Genomic DNA, 25413 nt, shown 5'->3' on the forward strand with positions numbered 1-25413 from the left:
TATACATATTTAGGATTATCATAAATATCATTTAAAACTTGCTAGAACACTTAAAGAAAAATTCTCATGCTTTAAAAAGTCTACACTTATGAACTGTTATTGAAATGATCAATCAACCACTAATATTGATAGATCATCCAAAATTGTGCTTGCAAAAAAAAAAAAGTATGATCGATCAACCATAGTCGATTGATCAATCATCCAAGACATGACCATTTTATGTTATCCAGGCAAGCTAATTTCACAAAGAATGATCGATCATCCTACCTGATTGATCGATCAATTAGAACCTTGTCAATAAGGGACATAAAACATGATTAATCATAGGAAAATACATTGATCGATCATAGGTGTGTTGCATAGCCAGAGGGAATTTTGATTGATCAGTCATCCAATTATAGTGATTGATATACTTAACTTTTTCAGACCAATGGTAATATATTGATTAGTCCATCGATCAATAAGTCATTGTATGAGAGAAAAGTAGTTGATATGATTGATTAATTGACCAATCACTTTATAATGATCGATCAATCAAAGTACTTATTTTTTCAAATGGGTAAATAACTGCTAGTTTGAATTGGGGAAACTATAAATACCCCACCGAACAGTGATTAAAACCGTGAATGAGCATTTATTCCCATATCTTCGCCGAGTGTGATTTTTCTTCTCCCATCCTTTTTTTCCAAGCTATATTTTTAAGTCAATTTTATCCCCAACTTGAGGGAGAAAAATAGAAGAAAAAGCACAAGAAATAGGTACTTTATTCTATATTATTATATTTATTTATTTTTGAATCCCCATAGCCTAATGATCAACTAGCCATTGATCATGTGTTTTACAAAGTTGGACAAATCTTGATGATTGATCATGTTTTTATAGGCAACAATTAATCATGCTTTATAAACTTGCCTTGCAGTATTCTAGATGATTGATCGTGCATTGTAGATGATTGATTATGCTTTATAATCCTACATTATAGCATTCTAAATTATCGATCATACACTATAGATGATTGATCATGCTTTAAATTTTGGCTAATAGTATATTGGATATTCGATCATGTTTTATAATTTTACCTTACAATATTTCGGATGATCGATCATACTTATAAACAATTATCGATCATGCATTGAGTTAGAAAGTTCACCGCTTTGTGTATAACTAATCATACATTTAAAATAATGATCGATCATATTTGTTGGTAGAATTTTCAAATAAGTTTTAAGCATGGGAAAGACCAAATGTGAGAGATTTAACATTTCTAAAACTTAGTTTGATATTTTAAAACATAATTTTATTTTTTTTAAAAAACTTTGATGCCCTAACGCTCCAATTCATAAATCAGAACAAGATTCGAGAATTGGTTAACTATTATCTATATGGCTAAAATTCTGGATAATTTTTAAAAAGCTCGAACATTAGTTCTTCAATTCGTCGTATTTAAAGGTATTTCTTCAAGATGATTTATTCTTACTAATATTAGTATACTAACTTAAGTTTCATTATGATTAAAATTAGAGACTCGAGTCAACCTAAGTTAACATACCTCCATCCGTTCTATTCTTCAATGGCACAAACATGTACTAAGTACATGAAACGAGAACATAACACACGAACCTTGATATGTTCAGTCGCACGCCCTCCGAATTGAGCTTTCCCCGCTTGAGAATTGTTGGGCAGACAAATTATATAATACCTTTTGCGACCCTCTAGCGTCAGGCCTTGAGCTGATTTCGGAGAACTCAGCGACTACTCGTAGTCTTCGTGAAGGAATAAGGTACAATCCCGGTTTGCTGATGCTGTCTTTGGTCGTTCTGTTTTAGTTTAGGGCTTCTTACTTCCTACTTTCTTGGTCTTCTATTTACTCTGGAAGCAATTATAATCTCAACTTACTGCAAGAGCAGTTACGGGTGCTTGTTCTTTGATTTTTTCCCTCGAGTTCTCTGAACCTCTGAACTTCCTCCTTCTTTATCCCCTTTCCAATCTAACATCCGATTCGCTTCTTGCTGAAGACCGTCACTGTTTTCTCTAGAAGAGGCGAGTCTGCCTACGATTACTGTCGTGACTTTGTTCGATATCTTCTTTTTACACGTGGCTTGCTATTCAGATGGAAACCTCCACTTCCCTGTCCTCTAAAAACCCAAAACCCCTTCCTAAGCGTTTCTTCAGAAATCAGGTCCCTGATTCGATTCTCAACAATCCTTCCCTTAATACTGCAATTTCCCTGCTCCCTTCAAACTATAACTTCGAAATTCATAAATCAATATGGCGAATTGTATCTTCCGGCGCCAAAACGGTTGCCCTTCAATTCCCCGAAGGTCTCCTCATGTACTCACTTGTTATTTGCGACATTTTTGAAACCTTTGCTTCTGTTGAAGAGTGCTTTATTCTGGGTGACGTGACATATGGGGCCTGTTGTGTGGATGATTTTTCTGCTTCCGCCTTAAATGCTGATCTTTTGATCCATTACGGGCATAGCTGTTTAGTCCCAATAGATTACACCAAAATCCCTGCTTTATATGTATTCGTTGAAATCAAAATTGATGTAGACCATCTAATGAATACGATTAAAGCCAACTTTTGTGGTAAAAAGATTGCAGTGGCAGGGACCATCCAATTCTCAGCAGCTGTGAGAGCTGTTAAATCTGCTTTAGCAGACTCTGGTATCGATGTCATTGTTCCACAGTCTAAACCTTTGTCTTCTGGGGAAATTCTTGGTTGTACATCTCCTACAATTTCTAAGAGTGCAACAGTTGATGCTGTTGTATTTGTTGCAGATGGTAGATTCCATCTTGAGGCATTTATGATAGCAAACCCCCATATTAGAGCGTTTCGGTATGATCCATATCTCAAAGTTTTGTTCTTGGAAGAGTATGATCACAATGGGATGAAAGAAGCTCGGAAAAAAGCAATCCTAAATGCAAGGAAAGCTAAGTCCTGGGGTATTGTGCTTGGGACATTGGGGCGACAGGGAAACCCTCGGATTCTTGATAGGTTGCAGAAAAGGATGGGTGAGAAAGGTTTTGACTGGACCATTGTTTTAATGTCTGAATTATCTCCTACAAGGATTTCACTTTTTGGAGATTCTATTGATGCTTGGATTCAGATAGCTTGCCCCAGGCTTTCAATTGACTGGGGAGAGGCTTTTGGGAAACCTTTCTTAACACCATTTGAGGCAGAGATTGCTCTTGAGTTCATTCCTGGTTGGTGGGAGAAAGGAATAGTTAGCAAGACAACTATGGATCTCAAAAGTGAGGATGCTGTAAGTTGTCCAAAAGCTTCTTGCAGTAACTGTAATTGTACCAATGGAAGCATTCCTGATGTTGAAAGCAAGACTGATGCAACGGACTATCCCATGGACTATTATGCTCAGGATGGGGGGGAATGGAATTGTTCTTATGCTAGATCATCTGTGATTCAGAGAAAACCTCGGCCTTCCAGTACTGCTGCCATTTCTTAGTCTTTTCAGTAGTTTAAAATCGTTTCAATTGGTGTTCTGTACTCTCCTCGGTACTGATCAATAAACAGATGTAACTTTTATATTTGTCATGTCTACAGTGATTTTGGAATTTTGCAGTGATTGATGTTCCTTATAAGTGAAATTGTAGTAAAAATGTTATGCAAAGTTGTAAGGATTTTTATAGTAAGTAGCAAAAGAATTTAGGAATGGAATGCCTGTTAATTTTCTAACTATAATCCATCTGCAACTTTTTTAATGATATCTTGTCTTGGTTGGGCAAGGGATACAATTGTCAATGTGTGGTGCAATCTATTTAACTGTGCCTATCCTCTTTCCCTTTGCTGGCCTTTCATGCCTCTATTAATGCAACGAACTGTTACAAATGGCAATTTACGTGGCTGCTATATTTCACTGTTCTCATTATGTCACTGTTATTGTACCTTAATCATGGGCTCTCTCTCTCTCTCTCAACTGGCTTGCTCTTTTGTCTAATTAGATTCCTGACTTCACATTCAAGGACTCAAATTTGGAGTCTCACTTGTTAAGAGGCCAGACAGTTGATACTGATTAGAATTGGGCAAGTGGGAATCCAAATACCACCAACATATTTTGCTAAACGTAGTATTCATGGCTCTGTGGTTGGAAGAAGGTGCTGATCCCGTGACAGAAAATGAGCGTGCTGACCTTGATGCCATTAAAGCGTTAAAAGAGTCCACATTTATTGAGTTAAAGGTATTGCAATCCTTCTTATTTTTCTTTAACCATTTCTTTATAATTATTACTTTTTTGCTTAATGTTGAAGTAACTACAAACAGATATTGTGTGCATGTGGTCCTTGATTCAAGTCTCATGAATATTTAAAGTTTCCATTGTAACCAACTTCTTTTGCATAAAAAAATATATCCTTGTAGCCTTTCAAAGATATGCTCACTGTAAAAACCTATTGTTCGATGAGAAGGCCTTTTTAAAAAAAACCGAGATAGATTTTATTAAAGAGAAGGTGGAAAGATACAACAAGCCTCCGAAAGAAGGGGGAGGCCAAAAGTACATAAAACAAATTACATCAATATCTAATACAGTTGGCCACATAATTAAACGAGTAAAATTTTAACCCCTTTGAGAAATTTGATGATGTTGGATGATCATCTCAGGGAGGGAGGCACCCTCTTTCGTAAACTTGTCTGCATGACCATTTACTGTTCTCAGAGTGTGCAACCATGATATCCTTAAAGGTTTTACCAGATCGTAAATTTCTTTAATCAAACTCAAAAGACGCTTAGGGAGGTTCATCCCCTTCTTGTACCACTGGATCACTAAAGAGAGTCCCCTTCAAAGCATTTGGACAATAAAACAGCTGTTTTCATATATTCATGACCATGTTTACTTTTTGTATTGGTTCTTAATTGTTAGCCTCATGTTGACACTTGTAGCACTATAGTTGGGCTGGCTTCTTCCTAAATGACTAATCAAAGTTAGTACGTCTTTTCCCAACTGATGTCAATAGATCTTTCTTGACTCTTTACCTATGTGGAATTGTTTCCAATAGAATCTCCCTCATGTCTCTGGACAATTGGACTATGGGACTGGGATGTAGGCAACAGAATGGGACAATGTATAAAACTAAATGGGGCATGAATTAGGCCCAACAGTATAAATGTCCTGCTCTAATAATGGGTCTAAGTCCATTCCAAAATGGAAAGATCTGAACCATGGTTATTAGTGCAACCAGTTTTTGTAAAAGTGAATATTGCAACCCAATGACAGGAGTCAAATCCATTATGCTACTGTGACAGTTGGAAATGGATTGGGGCTTCCCAACTCTTTTCTTTCTTTGGTCGAATGATGGAAATTTTGTCGTGAAAGGAACCAAATAAACGGTGAGGATACAAAGCAATAGATTGAATTTGTAATAGAACAACATATCATGAAATGATTACACACACATTATCAGGATGGATATTTGGAGAACACACAATTAGTTGGTGCCCATTCCCCTCCCAAGCAAGGGATCAGTCGAGCTGGTGTCTAATTGTGTTAAAAGACACCCAAGTATGTAGGGGGGGAACATCCATAGAGATGACATAAAATTGTAATTATGCAAGTTGGTGTATGTTCTCTTATGTCTTTTTCCTTTTGAAGTGTGTAGCCCTAAAAACATTGTAGTTATCGTAAACACCTTCCCACAACTATAAATATAGCTTCAAAGCGTGGGCAAAAGCATTCAAGCCTCTTCCACTTGGCTCAAATTCGTCCTCATACCTTTTCTTTTTTTCTCTTCTTTGTTTCCATTGGTTTATTCTCTCCTCTCTCACAAAAGCTAAGAGTTCCTCTTCTCTCCTTCCCTTGAGATGTTTTATGTTTATGTGTCGGCCCTAAAAATCAACATGGTATTAGAGTAGTCAAAGATCTGACATGGAAAAGGAGAAGAAGATGGAGAAGAAAGGGAGGAAGAAGAAGTAGAAGAAGAAAAACAAAAAGAAAAAAGAGAAGTTTCTAGTTTGTCCCTTTAGTATTTTTTCCCAATTCTTGTTTTTCATTGGATTTCTCACTCCCTCACCATAAGTTTCATATAACAAATTATATATTGTTGGAAAGATCTTTGAGGCTTGTTTCCAACTCAAAAAGAATTTTTGCAATCAGAGTTTTCTACAAAGAGAAATTGACATTCGAAGCAACAAAGGTCAAGCAACTGAAAAGTTTCAAATAGCAACAAAAAACCTCAACTTTTTGAACGGTTTGTACAACATAACTGAGACTTTACATAGAGAATTATATCGCAAAAGAAAGATATGTGAATCTACTGCCTATCCCAATAAACTGATTCTCAATCTGATCTTTCTAGATAGAGATGTCCATATTAGAAGAATCAAAGGTCATGCTGGCAGCTATGACATGCGAAAATTCGAATTTAAGCTGATTTTTTTGCTTCACTTTTGAGTTGCTAATATTGGTTAATTTTCCTATTTGTTTTTAAAATCTAGTTAATTGAGTATCATTCCTTCCTTAAAAGTTTATTTTCTTTGATCTCACATTACATTAGTTTCCATAGAGAAGTCTTTCCCTATATAAGTTTAGTTTTCTTTTTAACAAAATCTAAAATTTTTGAATTAGAAAGTCTTGTTTCCTCACTCTAAATTCTAAATATTAGTTATCCTAAATCTCCCTTATTCTAGAATTTATCTCTTGAAGATTTTCTTTCCAAATTGGTCAAGGTGTGTTAAAAAGTAATAGCCTTATATGAGAAGTCTATTTTTAGAAAGTTTCTATGATTAAGTTATGTTCCATCTCAAAACTTTCTTATGGGAGATTTTTCTTCAAGATTCCTCAATCATCATGTTCATAGAGAAATTATTTTTCATCTCCCTCTTGAGTCAAACATGGTAACTTTTTATCCATCTATTGGTTTAAAAACACCTCCTTCTTACTTGGAAGTGTGAAGAACTACTTTGTATGCCTCCTTCCATTTGAAGTATGAGAGTTGCTATCTTTTTATTCACACCTTAATTCCTCAAAGTACTTTCTTCAATCTATGTTTGTTAAAATCTCTTCAGAGTAATGCCTATAAATCCACTACCTAAAAGTATAGGAGTGTGCCCAACATCCAGTTTGAGTCAAGTCTTTTTATTCTTCACCCAAGAGTTGTTTTTTGTTTGAGCTACCCTTAAAAAACAAGTAGTCTCTTTGTAGTGCCCTAAAGTTGGGCCATTTTTCCGTCTTTGAAATTGAACGGAGTTTGTTTCAAACAATGACCGTTTTGATTGGTGTATGGAGCTTTGTCATATGACCAGGAATGTTTTTTCTTCTCTCACCATTATTTTGTGCAAGTTGGGTCTCTTGGTATAAAACAAAGAGATCCTCAGTTTGAGGGGGAGAAGTAGAAGAAGAAGTACAAGAAAGAGGTAACCAACAATGAAGAATTCCACATGTTGTGGTAATCACTTGTGACTAGAATATTCGAGTAAGGGGGAGAACAAAATGAGAACAAGATGAAGACTACAAGCAAGATGTGAATAAGTACAAGATGAGTTAAAACAAGGCAATCGAAATTTCTTTTTCAAGCCACACAAGATTAGAATTTCTTTTCAAGTACACAAGTTTCTTGACCAAGATTATTTGCGAAGTGGAGTTATAAACACCAACTTGAGGGGGAGTGTTAAAAGATACCCAAGTGTGTAAGGATGACATGGCTAGTAAATAAGGAGAATATCCATAAAGGTGACATCCCACAACTATAAATACAACCTCAACGCATGGGGTAAAACATTCATACCTCTTCCTCTTGGCTTAAATTCGTCCTTACACCTCTCTCTCTGCCTCTTCTTTTTCTCCCTTGGTTTCTTCTCTCCTCTCTCCCAAGAGCTAGAATTCCTTTTTTTTCCCCTTCCCTTGAGATGTCTTGTGTTTATGTGTTGGTCGTAAAAATCAACAAATTGAAAAATATGGTTCTATGAGATATGGAGTCTATCAACAGAGTTTGAATCTCAAAAAATGTTTCCATAGGTTACTTGTGGAATTGAAAGCTTTCTTGCTCCAATTAATAACAACATTTTTTAAAAATGAATTAATAACAACATTGTCATCACTTCCTGCATCAAGAGGGCCTAAATCTGTTTGTGAATACAGTATTGTCATGAGCTCTAACATCTAAAAGCACTATTTCAAGGCAAAATTAGTTCAGGACTATCCCTAGAAAACAACATATCTTAATCTCAGACTACTAGTCTGAGATGTAGAGCATGTGCAACAACACAAGATAGTGGGACTTTTTACCCATCAATAGAAAGAAATAGATCAAAGGGGCCTTCTGCAACAACCCAGCTGTTGTGTTCCCTGACCATGGATCGAGTGATTCGACGAAGGGAGAGGTTGTTTATCGGATCTGAGATCAATCCCGGACGTCCTGATCTACCAGGGCGACCTATGATGACTGATTGTTGTAAGGACGGAATTGAATGGAATGGAGATGGATTGAATGACGATGGATAATCAGGCTCGTCAAAGGGAGACCTGAACTTTGGGTTCGTCAGGAGAACAAAGACCCTGATTAGGTTAAAAGCATGCTTAACCCTCTTCCCTTTCGTGAGCTCTCTTAAAGCTAATCACGCCAAGGTTGGAGATAGTGTTGTTTACAATCATGCCATTGCTGGCTTACATGCTACCGAATAATGAAATAAAGCAAAACATATAATGCCTAAGGTACTTGATTGCTCCACTGAGTCACCAACTCATCCGCGTCGCCTCTGGATGACTCGTCCTGCTATGGAGTCCATAACATCACTCCCCCCTTGGAGAAAGAGGTTGTCCGCAAGCTCGAATGTAGGTAGACGTGCTTAAAGACGTCTAAATCTTCCCAAGTGGCTTCTGTGGCATCTGTGTGTGTCCACTGAACTAGTATTTCTGTCCTCTCTTCATTCTAGCGAGCACTCAAATTTTAGATGGTGTGTGATCAACTTTACCTTCTTCAATCGGTGGTAAGGGAGGGACGGACAACGGTTCTGATCCTTTGAATGTCTTGAGTAAAGAGACATGAAAAACATTATGAAGCTTGGACTCCTGAGGAAGTTGTAGCTTATATGCTACCTATCTCATGCGCTAGATAATTTGAAATGGTCCAAAATATTTTGGAGAAAGCTTGTGCCGCGTGCCCGCAATTGAATGTTGTCGGTAAGGCTGTAGCTGTAGCCATACAAATTCACCTGGATTGTACTGAACATCCCGGTGACGCTGATCATAATATTCTTTCATACGGGCTTGAGCTTTCCTAAGACGTTGGGGAGCATTGTCCAGTAATTGATTTCGATTCAAAAGAGCTTGGTCAACTGCATCCACTCTGGTTGATCCCTAAGTATATGAGAGCAATCTAGGGGGATCCCTGCCATATAATATTTTGAAAGGTGTTGCTTGTAAGGCGGTGTGGAAAGAAGTATTGTAGCAGTACTCCGCCCAAGGAAGGCATTCTACCCACCGTTTAGGACTGTCCCCCACAAAACACCTCAAATACATCTCAATGGTGCGGTTCACCACTTTGGTCTGGCCATTTGTTTGAGGGTGATAAGCGGAAGAATATTTGAGTTTGGTACCACATAGCCTGAATATATCTCTCCAAAAGTGACTTGTAAATACCACATCATGATCGCTTATGATGGATTCCGGAATTCCGTGGAGACGAACAATATTCGCGAAGAATACTTGAGCGTCGCTCGCTGCTGTATAAGGATGCTCCAAAGGTATAAAGTGTGCATATTTGGAAAATCGATCAACCACCACAAAAAGAATAGACTTTCCCGAAGCTTTTGGAAGTCCCTCAATAAAATCCATAGAGATGTCCGACTAAACCTGTGTGGGAAGATGGAGTGGTTGTAGTACCCCGGCTGGACTTAAATGATCAGCCTTGTTCCACTGGCACACCTAACACGCAGCCACATAGTTAGCAATCGTGGATTTCATACCTTCCCAATAAAAATCCTCCCGTATCCTCTGTAAGGTTTTGTGGAGTCCCTCGTGAGTGCTGTCATGATAAGATGAGACTGCCAGAGCTACCGAAGGAGAAGTGTGAAGTAAATATATGCATTGTTTATATAAAATGAGGTTGTCATGAAGAGACCAGTGGGATGTCATTGTGCCGTTTGTAATCTTTTTGCGCCAACTCCTGCATTGCTGGGGTTTGCTGGTGTTCCGCTCTTATTGAATCCAGCAAAAGAGGAGTTGGTTGTCTAATGGCACATAGGAGCATGTGTTCCTTGGAACGACGTGAGAGGGCATCCGCATCTTTGTTCAATTTGCCTGCCTTGTGTTCCACAGTAAAATCAAACCCCATGAGTTTGGTAATCCAATGCTGTTGTGGAGAGGTTGATATGCGTTGGCCCAACATATACTTTAAACTGTAGTGGTCTGTGCGGATGACAAAAAATCTGCGCGGATGACAAAAAATCTGCCCCATAAATAAGGTCTCCAATGGTGGATGGCTTTCGCTAGGCCAATCAATTCCCGTTCATATGCCGGTAACTTATGATGGTGAGCTGCGAGTTGACGGCTGAAGTAGGCAATAGGATGCTCAGATTGTTGAAATACCGCTCCAATCCCTCCTCCAGATGCATCACATTCTACCACAAATACATTATCAAAATCTGGTAATTGCAGATCCGGAGTTGTGGCTAAAGCTTGTTTGAGTTTTTGGAAGGATTGTTCAGTTTCGTCATTCTAGTGGAAGGCATTGCTGCGGAGAAGGTTGGATAGCGGAGCCGCTAGTGGCGCATAATTGTGGATGAATTTTTTGTAGTAACCCGCTAAGCCCAAAAATCCTCTTAATGCTGAAATATGTCGCGGCTGGGGCCAATTGATGATAGCTTCAATTTTTTCCGGGTCCACTGTGACCCCTTTGGAAGTAATAACATGACCCAGATAGGCCACCTGATTGTGACCAAACGAATACTTGGAACGTTTTAAGTATAGATGATGACTTCTAATAAGTTGGAAAACCAGCTGCAAATGTAGTAAATGCTGAGTCCATGACTTGCTGTAGATTAAGATATCATCAAAGAATACTAAAACAAATTTGCGGAGATAGGCATTAAATACCTCATTCATTAAGGCCTGAAACGTTGAGGGAACATTGGAGAGTCCGAAAGGCATCATGATGAATTCAAAGTGGCCATGATGAGTACGAAAGGCTGTCTTCTCTATATCCGGAGGATACATTCAGACCTGGTGATACCTTAAACGCAAGTCCTACTTAGTGAAAAATTGAGACCCATATAATTCATCTAGTAATTCATCTACTACGGGTATAGGGAACTTGTCCTTGACTGTCTTGGCATTGAGTTCGTGGTAATCCACACAAAACCTCCATGTATTGTCATGTTTCTTGACCAACAAGACAGGAGAGGAAAAAGGGGACGTACTTTGTCGGATGAGACCTTGTTCTAGCATCGATTGGCATTGACGTTCAATTTCATCTTTTTGAAGATGTGGGTATCTATATGGTTGCACAACTACCACTTCGGGGCCAGCCTTCAAACAAATCCAGTGGTCACAGTGTCTCAATGGTGGTAGAGACGTCAGTTCCTAAAATAGGTCGGTAAAGTCATCCAACAAATTTTCTGAATTGGTAGGCAGATGCTGTTGTGGCTGAAGTACATGTAAATGTGCTGAAACTTGAGCCTTACGACCCTGCAATGTCACCTAGTGGCTGTCCAACTCAAAGCTCATGGTCAATGCCGCGAAATCCCACAAGATTGGTCCCAGCGTTTGGAGCCATTTTATGCCCAAAACCATATCAAAGCCCGCTAGTGGAATGATGAGAAATTCTGCTGAAAATTGTTTACCTTCAATGGAGAACAAAATTGCCTTGCTGACCCCATAACTTGGAATCTTTTCTCCATTAGCCACCAAGACCAAAGCTATTGACCGAGGTTGAATGGAAAGCTGTAAATGCTGGGCGGTAGTGAAACTCAAAAAATTATGGGTGCTCCTTGAGTCCACAAGACTTAATAATGGTTGTTCACTGACTAAGGCGCACACCTGCATGGTGGTGGTGGACTGGGGTCCTGTGATGGCATGGAGAGAAATGGCAGGTTCCTCCACCTCTGTCTCTTCCACCTCGGGGGATTCTTCTTCTTCATCAGTAACTTCCAACCAATACAATTTCTTACATTGATGACTAAACGTGTATTGCTTGTCACAATTATAACATAATCCCTTGGATTGTCTTTCTTCCATCTCGACTCTGTTCAATTTCTTGATAAATGCCGGTTGAGAAGGGCTAGGCTTAGGGGCTTGAGGAGTAACTGAATTAACATTATTATGCCATGTTGGTCCCGTGTTGTGGGCGCTAGCAGTATGTCTTCCACCCTGCCCATTAGGCTTGCGTGATTGGATTTTTTGTTTGGCCTCTAATGCTCTGGCCAAATTCATTGCTCTCGCTAAATTCGTAGGAGCAAGTAGTTCCACTTCTAGGCGTAGGGACTCTGTCAAGCCGGTGTAAACAGACCTACTTGTTGGTCCACCCTCACAACCTTGATGGCCCTGACCAACTTTCTTGGAATGATTTTTTATACTGTTCAACACTACCTGTTTGGCACAACAACACTAAATCCCCCAATGGGTTGCTTTGAGCCAGTGGCCCAAACCTGATTGTACACAAATCTTTAAATTCCTCCCAATCTAAATTCGAATACTCCAATTCTAATTGATGGCCCCAAAGCTGCGCTTCATCGACCATGTGGAAGGCGGCCAATCCCAACTTGTCTATTTCAGCCGTCCTTTGGTGAGAATTTTTTTTTCACACCTATAGAGCCAAATCAAAGGGTCCTCAGACCCATTAAAAATTGGAAAATCCAATTTTGTGTATCTCGGAATTGTCCCCTCCTCCTGGACTAAAATTCCCTCATGGCACTGGATGCTCTGTGCGTTCAGCATACTGTGGTCCTTGCCTGGTCGCAGGGCTTCTTTCCCCTTCCCGTGGGTTTGAATTTCTTCCCCCAATCATTTCATATATTCTATGAGATAAAGCTTCAACTTGTAAATTTACCTTGTTAGAGACCCTACTGTCCAACAATGCAGCCAGACGCCCCTCAGTTTCTTCTTGCCTTGCCGCCAATTGATTTTCACTCTGTTCTTGCCCTACGTGTATCATCTCTCTGAGTTTTGCTAATAATTCCTCATTGTTGGATGACTACCCCATGCTGGCTTGCTCTGATACCAACGTGTTGTGTTCCCTGACCATGGATCGAGTGATTCGACGAAGGGAGAGGTCATTTATCGGATCTGAGATCAATCCCGAACGTCCTGATTTACCAGGGCGACCTATGATGATTGATTGTAGTAAGGACGGAATCGAATGGAATGGAGATGGATTGAATGACGATGGATAATCAGGCTCGTCAAAGGGAGACCTGAACCTTGGGTTCGTCAAGGAGAACGCCGACCCTGATTAGGTTAATATCATGCTTACCCCTCTTCCCTTTTGTGAGCTCTCTTAAAGCTAATCACGCCAAGGCTGGAGATAGTGTTTTTTACAATCATGCCATTGCTGGCTTACATGCTACCGAATAATGAAATAAAGCAAAACATATAATGCCTAAGGTACTTGATTGCTCCACTGAGTCACCAACTCATCTGCGTCGCCTCTGGATGACTCGTCCTGCTATGGAGTCCATAACACCATCCTTCCTAGGGGACATGCCGTTGATAAGGCTAAACATCAAGTTCTCTGTTGTGGTCTCTGACCATGGACCGAGTGATTCGATGATGGGAGAGGTCGTTTGAGGGATCTTCGTTCACACCCTGACGTCCTGATCTACCAGGGCGACCTATGGTGACGGATTGAGTACTCACGGAATGGAATGGAGAGGAGATGGATTGAAGAACGATGGATAACCAGGCTCATCAAAGGGAGTCCTGAACCTTGGGTTCGTCAAGGAGAACACCGACCCTGATTAGGTTAAAATTCTGCTTAGCTTCTCATTCCCTTTCGTTAACCTCTTAAAGCAATCATGCTGAGGCTCGAGATATAGTTTATTACAATAATGCCATTCATGGCTTACCTACTAGCAAATAATGAAATAAAGAAACATATAATGCCTAAGGTACTTCACTGCTCCCCTAAGTCACCAACTCATCCGCGTCGCCTCTGGATGACTCGTCCTGCTATAGAGTCCATAACATTTTCTCTTGGGCTTCTCCTCCAGGAATTCAAGGAATATCCAATCGCTGTAATTGGAAGGAATTGAAGGTAAGTGGCTAATCTCTATGGTCATCATCGCATTACTTCCTCCACTTAGATCCTCAACTTGTGAAAGAAATTTAATTTTGATGAAAGCTCTTAATGTAACCCAAGTATCTTGATTTGTCATTTTTGAGAGGGATAGGCCCAATTTGAGCACTTTTTTGAGGCACAAAGATACTATAACCATGGCAATAACCATGGTGATTTGCTATAGCATTTTATCAAGATCTAGAAGACATTAAGAAGATTTGCTATAGCATTTTATCGAGATCTAAAAGACATATTAAGAAATGCATTGCATGAGAGGTTTCTCAAAATAGGCTGAAAGGTATAGGCTATTTCCAAGTCTTTGGATAGTTGACCAATCTTTTCAATGAAAAGGGACAATAAAGGAGGCAACTATTAATTTTCTTGCTCAACGCCACAAACCTTGAAAGATTGATTTTACATGCATATCACTTCTCTCAAGGGCATTACATTAGAATCTTGCCATTGGAGGCAAACCAACTAAACAACAAGATTGTTGAAGAGCAGGTATGGAAGAGTCTCACATGACTCTCACAACAAGAAGTCTTACAAAACTAAATTTATTATGGAAGGAGGTCTCACAAAAGAGTCATAGTTTAAAGATGTTTTAGTTATGTTAGTCTTCAATTCATATTCAGTTGTTCAATTGTTCTAGGACTTATCTTTTAGTGTTTAATTTTGGATATAACTAGGATAAGGGTAGTTTAGTTGTAATTGGATTCTACTTGTTTCCTCTATTATAAATAGAGGCCCATGTACTCAAATTATATCAAGTTAGTAAAGTTTTTCTCTTTTCCAGAAATTCAACATGGTATCAGAGCAGCATCTGTGAGTTGACTTTGTCAAACCCACAAAGATAATGTGATCCTTTTTTGATTTATCATCTCAAGGTTTAGGTTCGTGTTCTATCTTTTTTTTATCTGTCTTGTCCTAGTATCCGTTGTTTTCTTGCTGTTCGCTCTTCCATATTGAGCTTTCACATTACGAATTATACATTGATGGCAAGATTTTCGAGTCTAATTTCCAACACAAAAGAATTTTGGAAATTAGAGTTTTTTACAAAGAGAAATTGATATTGAAGCAACAAAGGTTGGACTGCAAGAGAAGTTAGAACTATAAATCAGGATATTGTCGAAGAAGACCAGTATAAACTTAATGAGGTGTGGCTGAAAGATCCGATTCATCAAGGCTTGAAAGGTGGAGGGTGCATTGGTGAGGCCAAATGGCATCACCAAAAACTTGTTTCATGAGTGTGGTATGCTGTTTTGGGGGTATCCTGAATCTTTTGGTATCTTTGACTTGAGGTCCAACTTGATAAAAGTATGTGCTCCTCCCAATTAATCCAGAAGTTCCTCAATGGTTAGGATGGGGAACTTGTCTGGTCTGGTAATTTTGTTGAGGGCCCTGTGGTCAACACAAAATCGCGATCCTCCGTCCTTCTTTTCACCAAGAGCACTGGACTGGAGATAGGGCTGCTGCTAGGGCAGATAATCCCGTCTGTTAACGTCTCTTTTACAATGTTCTCAATCTCCATCTTTTGGTAGAATGGATACTGGTAGGGTCAGATGTTGGGTGGTGGTTCCTTGGCCCTTAAAGGAATGGAGTGGTCCATGGACCCAAGTGGTGGCAGTTCAGGCATGGGTTCAAACACCTGTGGAAATTCCATGAGAAGACTGACTATATCTGGTGCTACCTCCTTTGATGGGGCCTCGAGATTACTAGACAACCCATGGAACTCTAGGAGGCATCTCTTCACTTCCCCAAAATTTTGGTCATCATCTTCATTGAAACTTCAACATTAGCAAAGGCCATGTCTCCCTGAATTTGCACCTTCTGTCCTTGGAGTTTGAATGTCATGGAGAGGTTTCTCCAATTCAGGTAGACATTGCCTAGTAGGTGTAGCCAAGTCACCTTGAGGACCATGCTTGTGGCTTCTATGGTGAAGCGGTGGAAATTTTGCTTGATGGCGATGATGTGGATAACGAGTTCAAGGTTTGAGTAAATACCTTTGCCTTTGATGCAGTACTTGTCGGTGACAATAACACCGTAGGGTCGGCTGTGCATGATTTGGAGTAGCAGCTCATAGATGAGGTTGGTACTGATAAATGGGAAGCGCCACTGTCAGTGAGAACATCAATGTTGTGCTTGTCGATGGACCCCTTCAATTTCAATGTTGCTCGAGGTGACTCCTCTGCGAAGAGAATTCAGTGTTAGGGCGACGAGGTCGTGCGTGAGCGGTTCAATTTCCTCGCGGAGGCGTTGTCATTGCCTGCGGCAACCGACGAGTCCTCTTTGTTGAAGATGATCATTGCATGCATTTGTTGTAGCCTTCAAAGATGCCTTGGGGAAAATTTCTCGTCGCATCTGAAGCACAATCCCTTTTCCGTCTTTGCTTGTGCTTCTTCGTTGGACAGCTGCCGATACGCGAAATTATGTTTCGCCATCGTGGTTAGTGGTTGTTCTGACGGTGACCGGTGTCACAAAGGTGCTGTTGGGGGAGGGGGGAATTCTTTTCAGTTGGCGCTGGGTGCGATCCGGGACGAACACCTTTCATTTGATCTTGCGATCCACCCTGGCCCCACCATCTTGGGCCCACGCCTCTGAAAATCACGTGTGCTGTCCAGGACCGAGTTACACTCATCGATTCGGAGAGTGGCTTCCATGAGACTGAGTAGAGACTTGGCTGGGTTGACTCCAGCTGGGTTGACTCAAGAGTTTGGCTTGACAATCGTCCCGAAGGCCATTGACAAAAGCTCCCATAACAGTTCGTTTGATGCTTTGACATGCAGAGATGAGAGGAGCTCAAACTGCTCAACAATATTGTCTTGCCGGAGCACCTCGTATAGGCCTCCCATCTGTGAAGGGTCGAATTGTTGGAGGAGCGCCGCTAGAATTGGGACTGGGTACGCATCTCTCCACCATCTGAAACCAATTTAAAGCCCCCCTTCCAGACAGATGACGGCCGACGAAATCTTATCTTCTTTCTTGACAGCGTTCACGGTGAAGTAGCGGTCGGCGAGGTAGAGCCACCCGTATGGGTCTTCGCAGGAGAAAATCGGTAGATTTGAGTCTTCTCCCCTCTTTGTTTCGTGTTTGTCTCCCCCTTTTGGTCTCCTTTGTACTGCCATCCGGCCTGAGTTGCCGACTTTTCTCCAATCAGTGACTTCTCCCTGGTGCACATCCCCTCTCGGAACTCTATTAGAAGCTCTCAAATCGACGTCATATCGATTTTGAGCTGTTCTATCCCATTCTTCAGTTCCGAAACCTCATTTTCCATTAAGCCCATTCTGCCTTCCATTTTTTATTTCACCATACCTAGTCCGAGCTGCACTGATACCAAAGTGATGGAGACCACAGTTTGAGAGTTTGTACCTGGTGCTGATGAGGTCGAACAGAGCCCAGAATTCAGAACTCCTGGTGAATGCCAATCCTCCTCTGGAACCTCCACCGAGCTGATTTTTCCTGCATCCCCCTTCTCTACTAACCCCCCTTTTATTCCTTATTCCAGTAACTCACTGTCCCTTTAGGGACAGCCTTGCTGCTGCCAGGTGGATGTGCTGCATTCGGCCTTTGGGTGCCCCATTCCCCTTTGTCTACCATAATCGCTTTCCCCCTTCTGCTGTATACATGTAGGATTAGGGGTCTATCAGATCCCTTCATTCCCAAGTTACCTTCACCTCCTGGGGATAGTCGGGAAACTTTGTGAATGCTAATCCTTTCTGCAGTTAGTTGGAACATAAGGAAAAAAAAGAAGCTGTTGGACTTTTGAAGGTAAGCAAAAGACTGTCAGAAGCATCATAGAAGCAACAACACTCTCAATCCTTACTTTGGGGTATCAAACTCCAAAACAGCACCCACCTTCCCAGCTTTTTAATTAGAAGAAACTGGAAGACCATCGTAAACTCTTTAAATTCTGTCATTCCCAACCTGGTTGCTTAGTCTCCCCCTCTAAGGTGGTGGCTTAAAGCTCAACTTTGGTGGCAGCTCATGGAGTGACCTAGGTCCGGCTGGAGGGGGTGGCATGATCAGAGAGTAGTCCTTAGGTAGCTTCCTTATTTATTCTAGTCCCTTTGGCCATGGTGTTGCAACAGTGGTGGAGTTGAAAGCTCCATTCTAGGGCTTTCGGCTATATACTGGAAGATTCTCAGCGCTTCTAGTCATTGAAGGGACTACAATTGTCATTAGTTGGGCTAGCAGGCAGAAAGACCCTCCTGGTCACTTCTTAATGTTTTGATAAATTATCGAAGACCTCTGAAAATTTGAATGTCACTTTGCAGTATAACCGTAGAAGTGCCAACGGCCTAGCCGATTCTTTAGCCAGGGAAGGGTGTCCCCAGGCAGCACTTTGTTAAGGGATCTTCTCTATCCCTTTGACTCTTTTTAGCTTTTTGTATTTATATGCTGCACTCATCTTGTACTCCTTGCTTCCCCGGGAATTTCTTCAATGGCTTACTTTTTCTTGCTGTTACAAATAAAAATAAAAAATAAAAAAAACTTTGGGGGGCAGAAATGCTGTCAGAAGGAGATAAGAGGGCTTTTAGGTATTTTGTCACTAAAAGAGATGGTGTTATCAGCAAAATGGAATAAAAGGATTTCTAGATTAGGATCATTAGACGTGGTTTTGGGCTAACCAAGCTGCTTGGCCTCTATGAACAGCTTGTGCATGGTCTCTGCTAAATAAAAAAGGGGTAAGAAGATCATATTGACAAATTCCTTGCTTATAAATTCACCAAATGCTGCTCAATTGAGTAGCAGAGGAAATGCTGAATTAATGATACTGATCCAAACTCTCGACTTGACTCCAATAAGGAAGCTTCAACAAACACAATCAAATGGTTTCCCATTGTTAAGTGTGACAATCACTGGAAGCTGAGTAATCATCTTGAAGTAGTCTGCTTGTTTATGAACGGCTAATAATGAGCCTAGGATCTGCCATTTCGACTAGAGCTAATGAATCTAGGTAGAACCATCTTGAGTCTGTTGGCTGATAAATCAAGGAGATGCCACCTTGGTTGTTTTAGGGATGAGTACAATAAATGGGCCCCTAACAAAAAATAAGTAAACTAACAAAAACGATGCAACACAATATCTAACCAATGACAAGCTCAGCATGAGAGATGCCTTCTGTGGTGAGGATGTACAAAATGGCATGGGCAGATCTAGGAGTTTGGGGCTTCTCACCATTTTTTTTTATAAATATCTAGGTGTATGGGTCCATGTGGCACCGATATGATGGATAATATCACTAGTTTTGTTCACTTAATGCGATAGTTTCCAGGGAGGAATTCTGCCATGCTCAAACAAATTAACAACAGTGGGAGAGTCTCCTTCACTCAAGTATCTATCCATAGCAATTCGAACACATGAAGGAGGGCTGAGCTTAAACTAGCCTGGAGTTACTCATGCAAATACAAGTGAATTCATCTTTATAATTTTCTGCAAAGTTCTGCAATCTCTCTAAGGTTTTATGGAAGATATCAAAAGAGAGCATGCCCTCCTATATACTTGGCTAGGAAGCCAACTGGTGTTACTGTAATCCTTTTCAATAGTCTATTAGTCTTTGAGAATTTGTCTTAATAGCTCGAAGAACTAGGTGTTAGGAATTCGACGCCCTAATTCCAGACTAACGAGAGCAATAATAATAAAATCTGAAGAAGGAAAAGCAAGCAAGGAAAAACACAACAAGGTTTATATAGGTTCATCTTAAAGTGAGATTACGTCTTGTCTTCTGTTGCTGCAGTAATCCACTATGAAGATGAAATTGTTTACAAGAGAAATCGTACACACTTACAGGTGTTTTTCTCTAACTTTTCTCTCGGTTTGCAACTCAAGATGCTCCTCCGATGAATAATAAAACCCTAATAGTAGCGCCCCAAATATAAAGAGAAAATTAGGACAACCACGAGACAAGAGTGAAATCCCCAAACTACCCTTAATAAAACAACAATCAATATATCGTGGACCTTTCGGGGGCTCCTCCCTAAACCCCCGGGAGGGGGCTCCCCGCCCCCCTTCCGACCCCCACGGCAACCTTATTGCGAAGGTCGATCCGCATACTAACTTAGCGTAGGGCATTGATTAGGCTCCACAACTTAACACTAGGACCGTACCAAATTGTAATGCAAGTGCTTATATGAATAAATTACTAGCATTATGACTGCTTCTAACGTTAGTATGAATGTGCATCTGGAATATGAAGTGTTAAGGTTTGCCTTGACAGTAAAACCTATACCAAAGGGCGATGGGGATATTGAGTTTCGATGCAGTTGCTTCTGGTATTAAGTTTAGTAAGATTCAGTATCATATTTGCATTATATGGGAACTGGATTTTTGCACCTTATTTTTGATGTCAAAAAGATAGTTCAAAGTGATTGTGCTGGCTATACTGTTTATTTTCTCAACGTTCTTAAATTTTTCATTTTCTTTCTTTCCTTTTTATATTCTTTAAGGGATTTTATTTTTCTGTGGCATGATGTTGAAAATTTGGATTACCAACTAAAGTAATTTTGAATTAAAAAAAGGCAGCTATGCGGGTAAGCATACAGCTAAATGTGCCAACATAAAAAAATGTTGCCATGCATCTAATACTCAAAAATATATTACTAGTTAGCTTCTTTAATGCAGGAAAAGGGCAATCGGTTCGTCAAGATGGGTAAAGAGCATTACAGTGATGCTGTTGACTGCTACACTAGGGCCATCAATCAAAAGGTGTTGAATGAATCTGAGAATTCAATTTTGTTCTCAAATCGAGCACATGTGAATTTGCTTCTTGGAAATTATCGAAGGGCTTTGTCAGATGCTGAGGAGGCAATTAAATTTTCCTCAACAAATCTGAAGGTTAAACTTGTGCCTGATGTTTTAAGTAGATTTTGATCAAATTCTCTGTGGGGGCTAATTTTCTGAGATTGGAAGGGTAATGGACATGTTCAGGCATTTTATCGAGCAGCCAAAGCTGCCCTCTATTTGAATTTATTGAAGGAAGCATCAGCTTTCTGCCAGAGAGGTCTCAACGGATTTCCATCTAACGAAGAACTGAAGAAATTAGCAATTCAGATTGATTCCAAAAGGTCAGAAGCTGAACAGCATGAGGCTCAAGTTTCCATGGCTATTGCAGCAGCTAAGGTAGTTATTGCTGTTTTTTGCCTTTCTTAGAAACAAAAAGTTGTTGCTGTGGAGTATAACTTCTTTCTTGATCTGCATGGTCAATACCTCTCATTGGGAATTTGTGCAGGATCTTGCCTTTGCAGTTGAAAGTAGAGGCTTAAAGCTGGGAAAAGCAATGTATCAGGAACTTACGGGAATAAGGAAGCCAATTCTTGATAAAAGCAACATTCTCCACTGGCCTGTTCTCCTTCTGTATGGGAAGGTCATGTCCAGCGATTTCATTGAGGACTTCTGTGAGATTGACATGTTCACCAATCATCTTGACGTGATATCCTTACATTTATTGTGGCCTTTTGTGTTACATTTATACTCTTTTGAATTTGTGTTACGTTTATATGTAATCAGACATTATTGTCTTTATGACTATCTGGTATCCTTAGTTACCAACACATGTTTGCAGAAAGTTGTCCACCATTACCCTGGGATACACAACACTCTTACAAGCGTAATGCTGTTGAATTGTACTATGAGGTGAGTTCAACCTTTCTTCTTTTTTGTGGTTGGAAATTACTTTCAGGATCAATATTGAAAAAATAGACCAGCCATGACACTTGTGTTGTTCCAGCTCTTGTTCAGCCAATGGTTGACCAGTGAGACATTGTAATGAATATTTTTCTTTTTTATAGTTTACACGTAAATATGAAGCTTATGTATTTTTCCATATATTTCTTGATTCCTTGCATAATATCACAAGCTGGTTCTTGGGGATTTTTGGGTTTTTGTTACCAATATTCAAGAGGAAGTCTTCATGGGTTTTGTTTGAGGGAGTAATCCCACATGGGTTTTGCTGGGAGTAATCCCACATGGGTTTAGGGTGTGTGTAACCAGTACTCCAACTCTGTTGAACCATCTATTTGGGTCTAATTCTCACAATATTGTTCTACACCGATCCTAAAATTTGAAGAACATCAGAGTTTTGTAATCTTTTTTGTACTTCTTACCTGATTCTTGCAAACTGTCAGGCTGGTGTTGGGACTATATTGTCAAAGGGGGAAGTAATTCGGTTTTTCCTGCAAGGGACTGCTGCCTCTCATGCCGCAGACAGTATTTGTGATGAGGAGAAAAATCTTGATTTTCAAGAGTTTTCATCAGGTGACTATAAAATGTCTAAGACTCTCTTTATGTATATGCTATCATAACTTCTTGATGTTTTGCTTGTGATCATTGAAAGCAGAAGGGCATACTCTCATCAAAGATTACAGTGTTCTTGCTTAGTGCTCTTGAGTTCTTGTGCTTTTATACTACCAAATATTCCTTTCGGTGCCAGTCGCATTGAAAGCAGAAGTCGCATACTCTCGTTGAAGACTACACAGTGTTCTTAGTGCTCTTCAGCTCTTGTGCTTTTTATACTACCAAACATTCCTTTCGGTGCCAGTCTCCAATCTTTCAGCTGTATTCAAGTGTCTAGAAACTGTGCTAAACAATTAGGTATTCATGTGATGAGAAAATCTATTCAGAAACTCAAGCAGCTTTGACGCAGTTGAGCTTGTAAATATCAGTCTTGCCTGTCCACTTGCTTCGGCTTTGCTTCCAAGGTCGTATAGCCGGTTCCAATTTAGTTGGATGAGGCTCTGATAATGATGATAGCATCAAAATTGGAGATAAAGAAGTGGGATATTAGGGAACCAAGTCAGGAACCATATCAGTTAGCAGGGGTTCTTAGTTTCTTGGTAAACGTAATGGGTCTTGTGTTGTATACCACTCTGCATTAAAAATGTTATGTTGGGCCACAGGTCCTAATGAACCATGGGAAGCTATATCATAGATGGACGTGCTTTTAACATTTTGCCATCATCTCTGTTATTGCTTTCACATTTTGAGTCTCTTGTTCTTCTTGGGAAAGTTGACGTTGTTACCTCTTCGTGATTCCTTTCTCTCAGGTAAAAAGTGGGTCAGAGTAAACGAGAAGAAAACTCTCTATGATATTCTAAGGCGGTCTGACTATGTCATCCCTGGGATTCCAGGTATGCTCTAAATTGCATTTCCAGTTTTTGTTTGTTGTGGTCAAATACTTCTACTTGCTTAATCACTTTAAAAAGAGTCCTGCGTATCTGCAGTATTCCTTGTCGTTTCAAAGCAGTCCCCATTCTATGAGGAGTTCAAAGCAGGAAAGTGGAATCTACCATGAGATGGTGTGGACATCGGCGTGGAGTTTACGTGGTACATTGCATACAGAGTAATTACTCAACCTCAATTAGGTGGATAGTATCTAATAGGAAGATGAGTAATTCAATTGTCCTTTGCTCAGAACCTAGCTGTTTCCTTGTAATGACAGTAATATGCAATTAAATATAATAGTAAAGTGTTAGTTTTTCAAAGAACAAGATGCTCTACCTGATTGTTGAGACTATTTTTTAAAAGGAATACAATAGTAAACTGTTAGTTTTTAAAAGTACAAGATGCTCTACCTGATTGTTGAAACTATTTTTTAAAAGGAATACAATGGTAAACTGTTAGTTTTTAAAAGAACAAGAAGCTCTACCTGATTGTTGAGAGCTACCTAATCATCCTCTTCCAAGATTTTTTTATTACATAATTTGCCGCATGCGTCGAGTCGCCGCTAGTGGCCCTGTTTGTTCGTCAGCTCTTCCTTCTGAGTGTTTCTTCTTTTTGATTCCTTGTTTGTCTTGCACAGAAATAAAAAAGGGTCCGAGTCAATGAAACTATAGCTATTGCTTATTTTCATCACTGGGGGACTTTTTTTTTTTTTTTTTTGGTTGTTCAATCTTATATAATGGATTAACTGTGCCAAGGATTCTTAAGTATTTCTTGGATCTGAAGTTTGGATTATCTAGCAAAGTGTCAGTAATAGTGCTGTGAAAATATTTTTAATAGTATCCGTCCATGACGTTCTTGTAATCGCAGCTGGCACAAATGGGTGGATGTAGAAATGTGTTTGGACGTCAGGAACATTAGTTTTTTAACACACTTCAGCGTCAAAACATAGAATATCATTTTACAGTTTGATGTAGTCTAAAATACACAGCAGCAAAATATCAAGCATGAGTTTTCACAGATTCACACAGAGACCGAGAATGGTGATACCAGTCTGGAACCCAGTTGAGAATCTTCTCGAATCCGACCAGTTCCAAGACAAAAACTCTAGGATCGATGTTGTCATTTAGTCCAGCAATTCAGAAAGAGAAAATGTTGATTTGGAGAAGTCAACTGTTATTAGGCTTCCAAAATGTACGCTATACAAGTCGTAGACTCCGGAATCCTGAAGCAATCAGGTCTGAGTTCAGAATGAATCTTAATTAATACGAAATGGGGAAGTCAGAGCCTGTGGTTTCCGAATTCTGCAGATCATTTAAAGGCCTATCGGTGTCGACTTCGTTGACGAAGCAACTTGCTTTAAACACTTTCATCACCAATGACGCTACTGCAGAAGAGGTCGGGTTGGAGCGGTTTTATCGAGGTCTCATGAGATCAAAGTTTCAGAGCAAGTTGCAAACGTTACTTGGCGAAACAAGAAAGATAAGGAATCTCAAATTCCAAACTTTGATCAGATAAGGAATCAACTTGAACAGAAATATTCGAGCGACGGAAAACGAAAGGAAAAAAGAGGTCACAGGAGAGATTCTAGAAAAAAAAGAATGGTCCAGCTGCAAATCGACCAAGTCCAATTGACTTGTTTGAGTAACGTTTACGCTTCCGCCCTTGGATTTTTAGGCTTGTAAAAGAAAAAGAGGAGAATTCTTATTCTTTAAAATTTGAAAGCTAAGCTGTTTCTTCTACGGCTTCTAATCTCATTTTTCTATTTTTTGTGTTCTCGTAGTTCCAAAGAAGTAGAGGTTTCGAACAATTTCAGAGATGGGTTTACTGGTCCGTAGGCAGCATGGGGCTAGCAACTTAATCATCAAGATGGGATGGCGTAAATGGGACCTGGTCCTAAAGCGGGGATAGGTCCCACCCTAGGGTTTTTTTAAATTAATGCAGTTAGGTGTAAGTGGATTAAGGGTTTAGTAGTAGTCTATAAGAAAACTTTTCACTTGCTTGGACAGTATCGATCGATCAGTCCAAGTGGGAGATC

At 39.9% G+C, this 25413-nt stretch overlaps 2 protein-coding genes across 3 annotated transcripts; both read left to right on the plus strand.

The window, feature by feature from the left end:
* The first annotated feature begins 1675 nt into the window (after positions 1–1675).
* On the plus strand, positions 1676–23762 carry LOC137950709 (uncharacterized). 2 transcript variants are annotated; one of them, XM_068797313.1, is made up of 9 exons: positions 1676–1780; positions 3960–4195; positions 20841–21053; positions 21147–21338; positions 21448–21648; positions 21771–21851; positions 22343–22472; positions 23261–23344; positions 23438–23762. In XM_068797313.1, exons 2-9 carry the CDS (start codon positions 4091–4093, stop codon positions 23506–23508), a joined length of 1077 nt encoding a protein of 358 aa, XP_068653414.1. In that variant the 5' UTR covers positions 1676–1780; positions 3960–4090; the 3' UTR covers positions 23509–23762. The 2 variants fall into 2 exon arrangements, with proteins under 2 accessions (XP_068653414.1, XP_068653421.1); XM_068797320.1 differs by lacking the exon at positions 1676–1780 and adding an exon at positions 2246–2321.
* On the plus strand, positions 1787–3751 carry LOC137950698 (uncharacterized). The gene has a single exon (XM_068797301.1). It carries the CDS (start codon positions 2111–2113, stop codon positions 3461–3463), a length of 1353 nt encoding a protein of 450 aa, XP_068653402.1. The 5' UTR covers positions 1787–2110; the 3' UTR covers positions 3464–3751.
* Positions 23763–25413: the final 1651 nt, after the last annotated feature.

The sequence above is a fragment of the Aristolochia californica genome, unplaced genomic scaffold (genome assembly GCF_029961685.1).
Source record: "Aristolochia californica isolate CCGP_79_NKW_82.1479 unplaced genomic scaffold, dmAriCali1.0.hap1 SCAF_1, whole genome shotgun sequence".
In the NCBI taxonomy this organism is placed as follows: Eukaryota; Viridiplantae; Streptophyta; class Magnoliopsida; order Piperales; family Aristolochiaceae; genus Aristolochia; species Aristolochia californica.

What these genes read in the sequence shown, in the direction of transcription:
- LOC137950698 (XM_068797301.1), top strand. Translation starts at nt 2,111, where the DNA reads ATGGAAACCTCCACTTCCCTGTCCTCTAAAAACCCAAAACCCCTTCCT.
- LOC137950709 (XM_068797313.1), top strand. Translation starts at nt 4,091, where the DNA reads ATGGCTCTGTGGTTGGAAGAAGGTGCTGATCCCGTGACAGAAAATGAG. An exon ending in CTGTTGAATTGTACTATGAG is followed by an intron (nt 21,852 to 22,342) that starts GTGAGTTCAACC and finishes GCAAACTGTCAG; the next exon opens with GCTGGTGTTGGGACTATATT. An exon ending in TTTTCAAGAGTTTTCATCAG is followed by an intron (nt 22,473 to 23,260) that starts GTGACTATAAAA and finishes CCTTTCTCTCAG; the next exon opens with GTAAAAAGTGGGTCAGAGTA.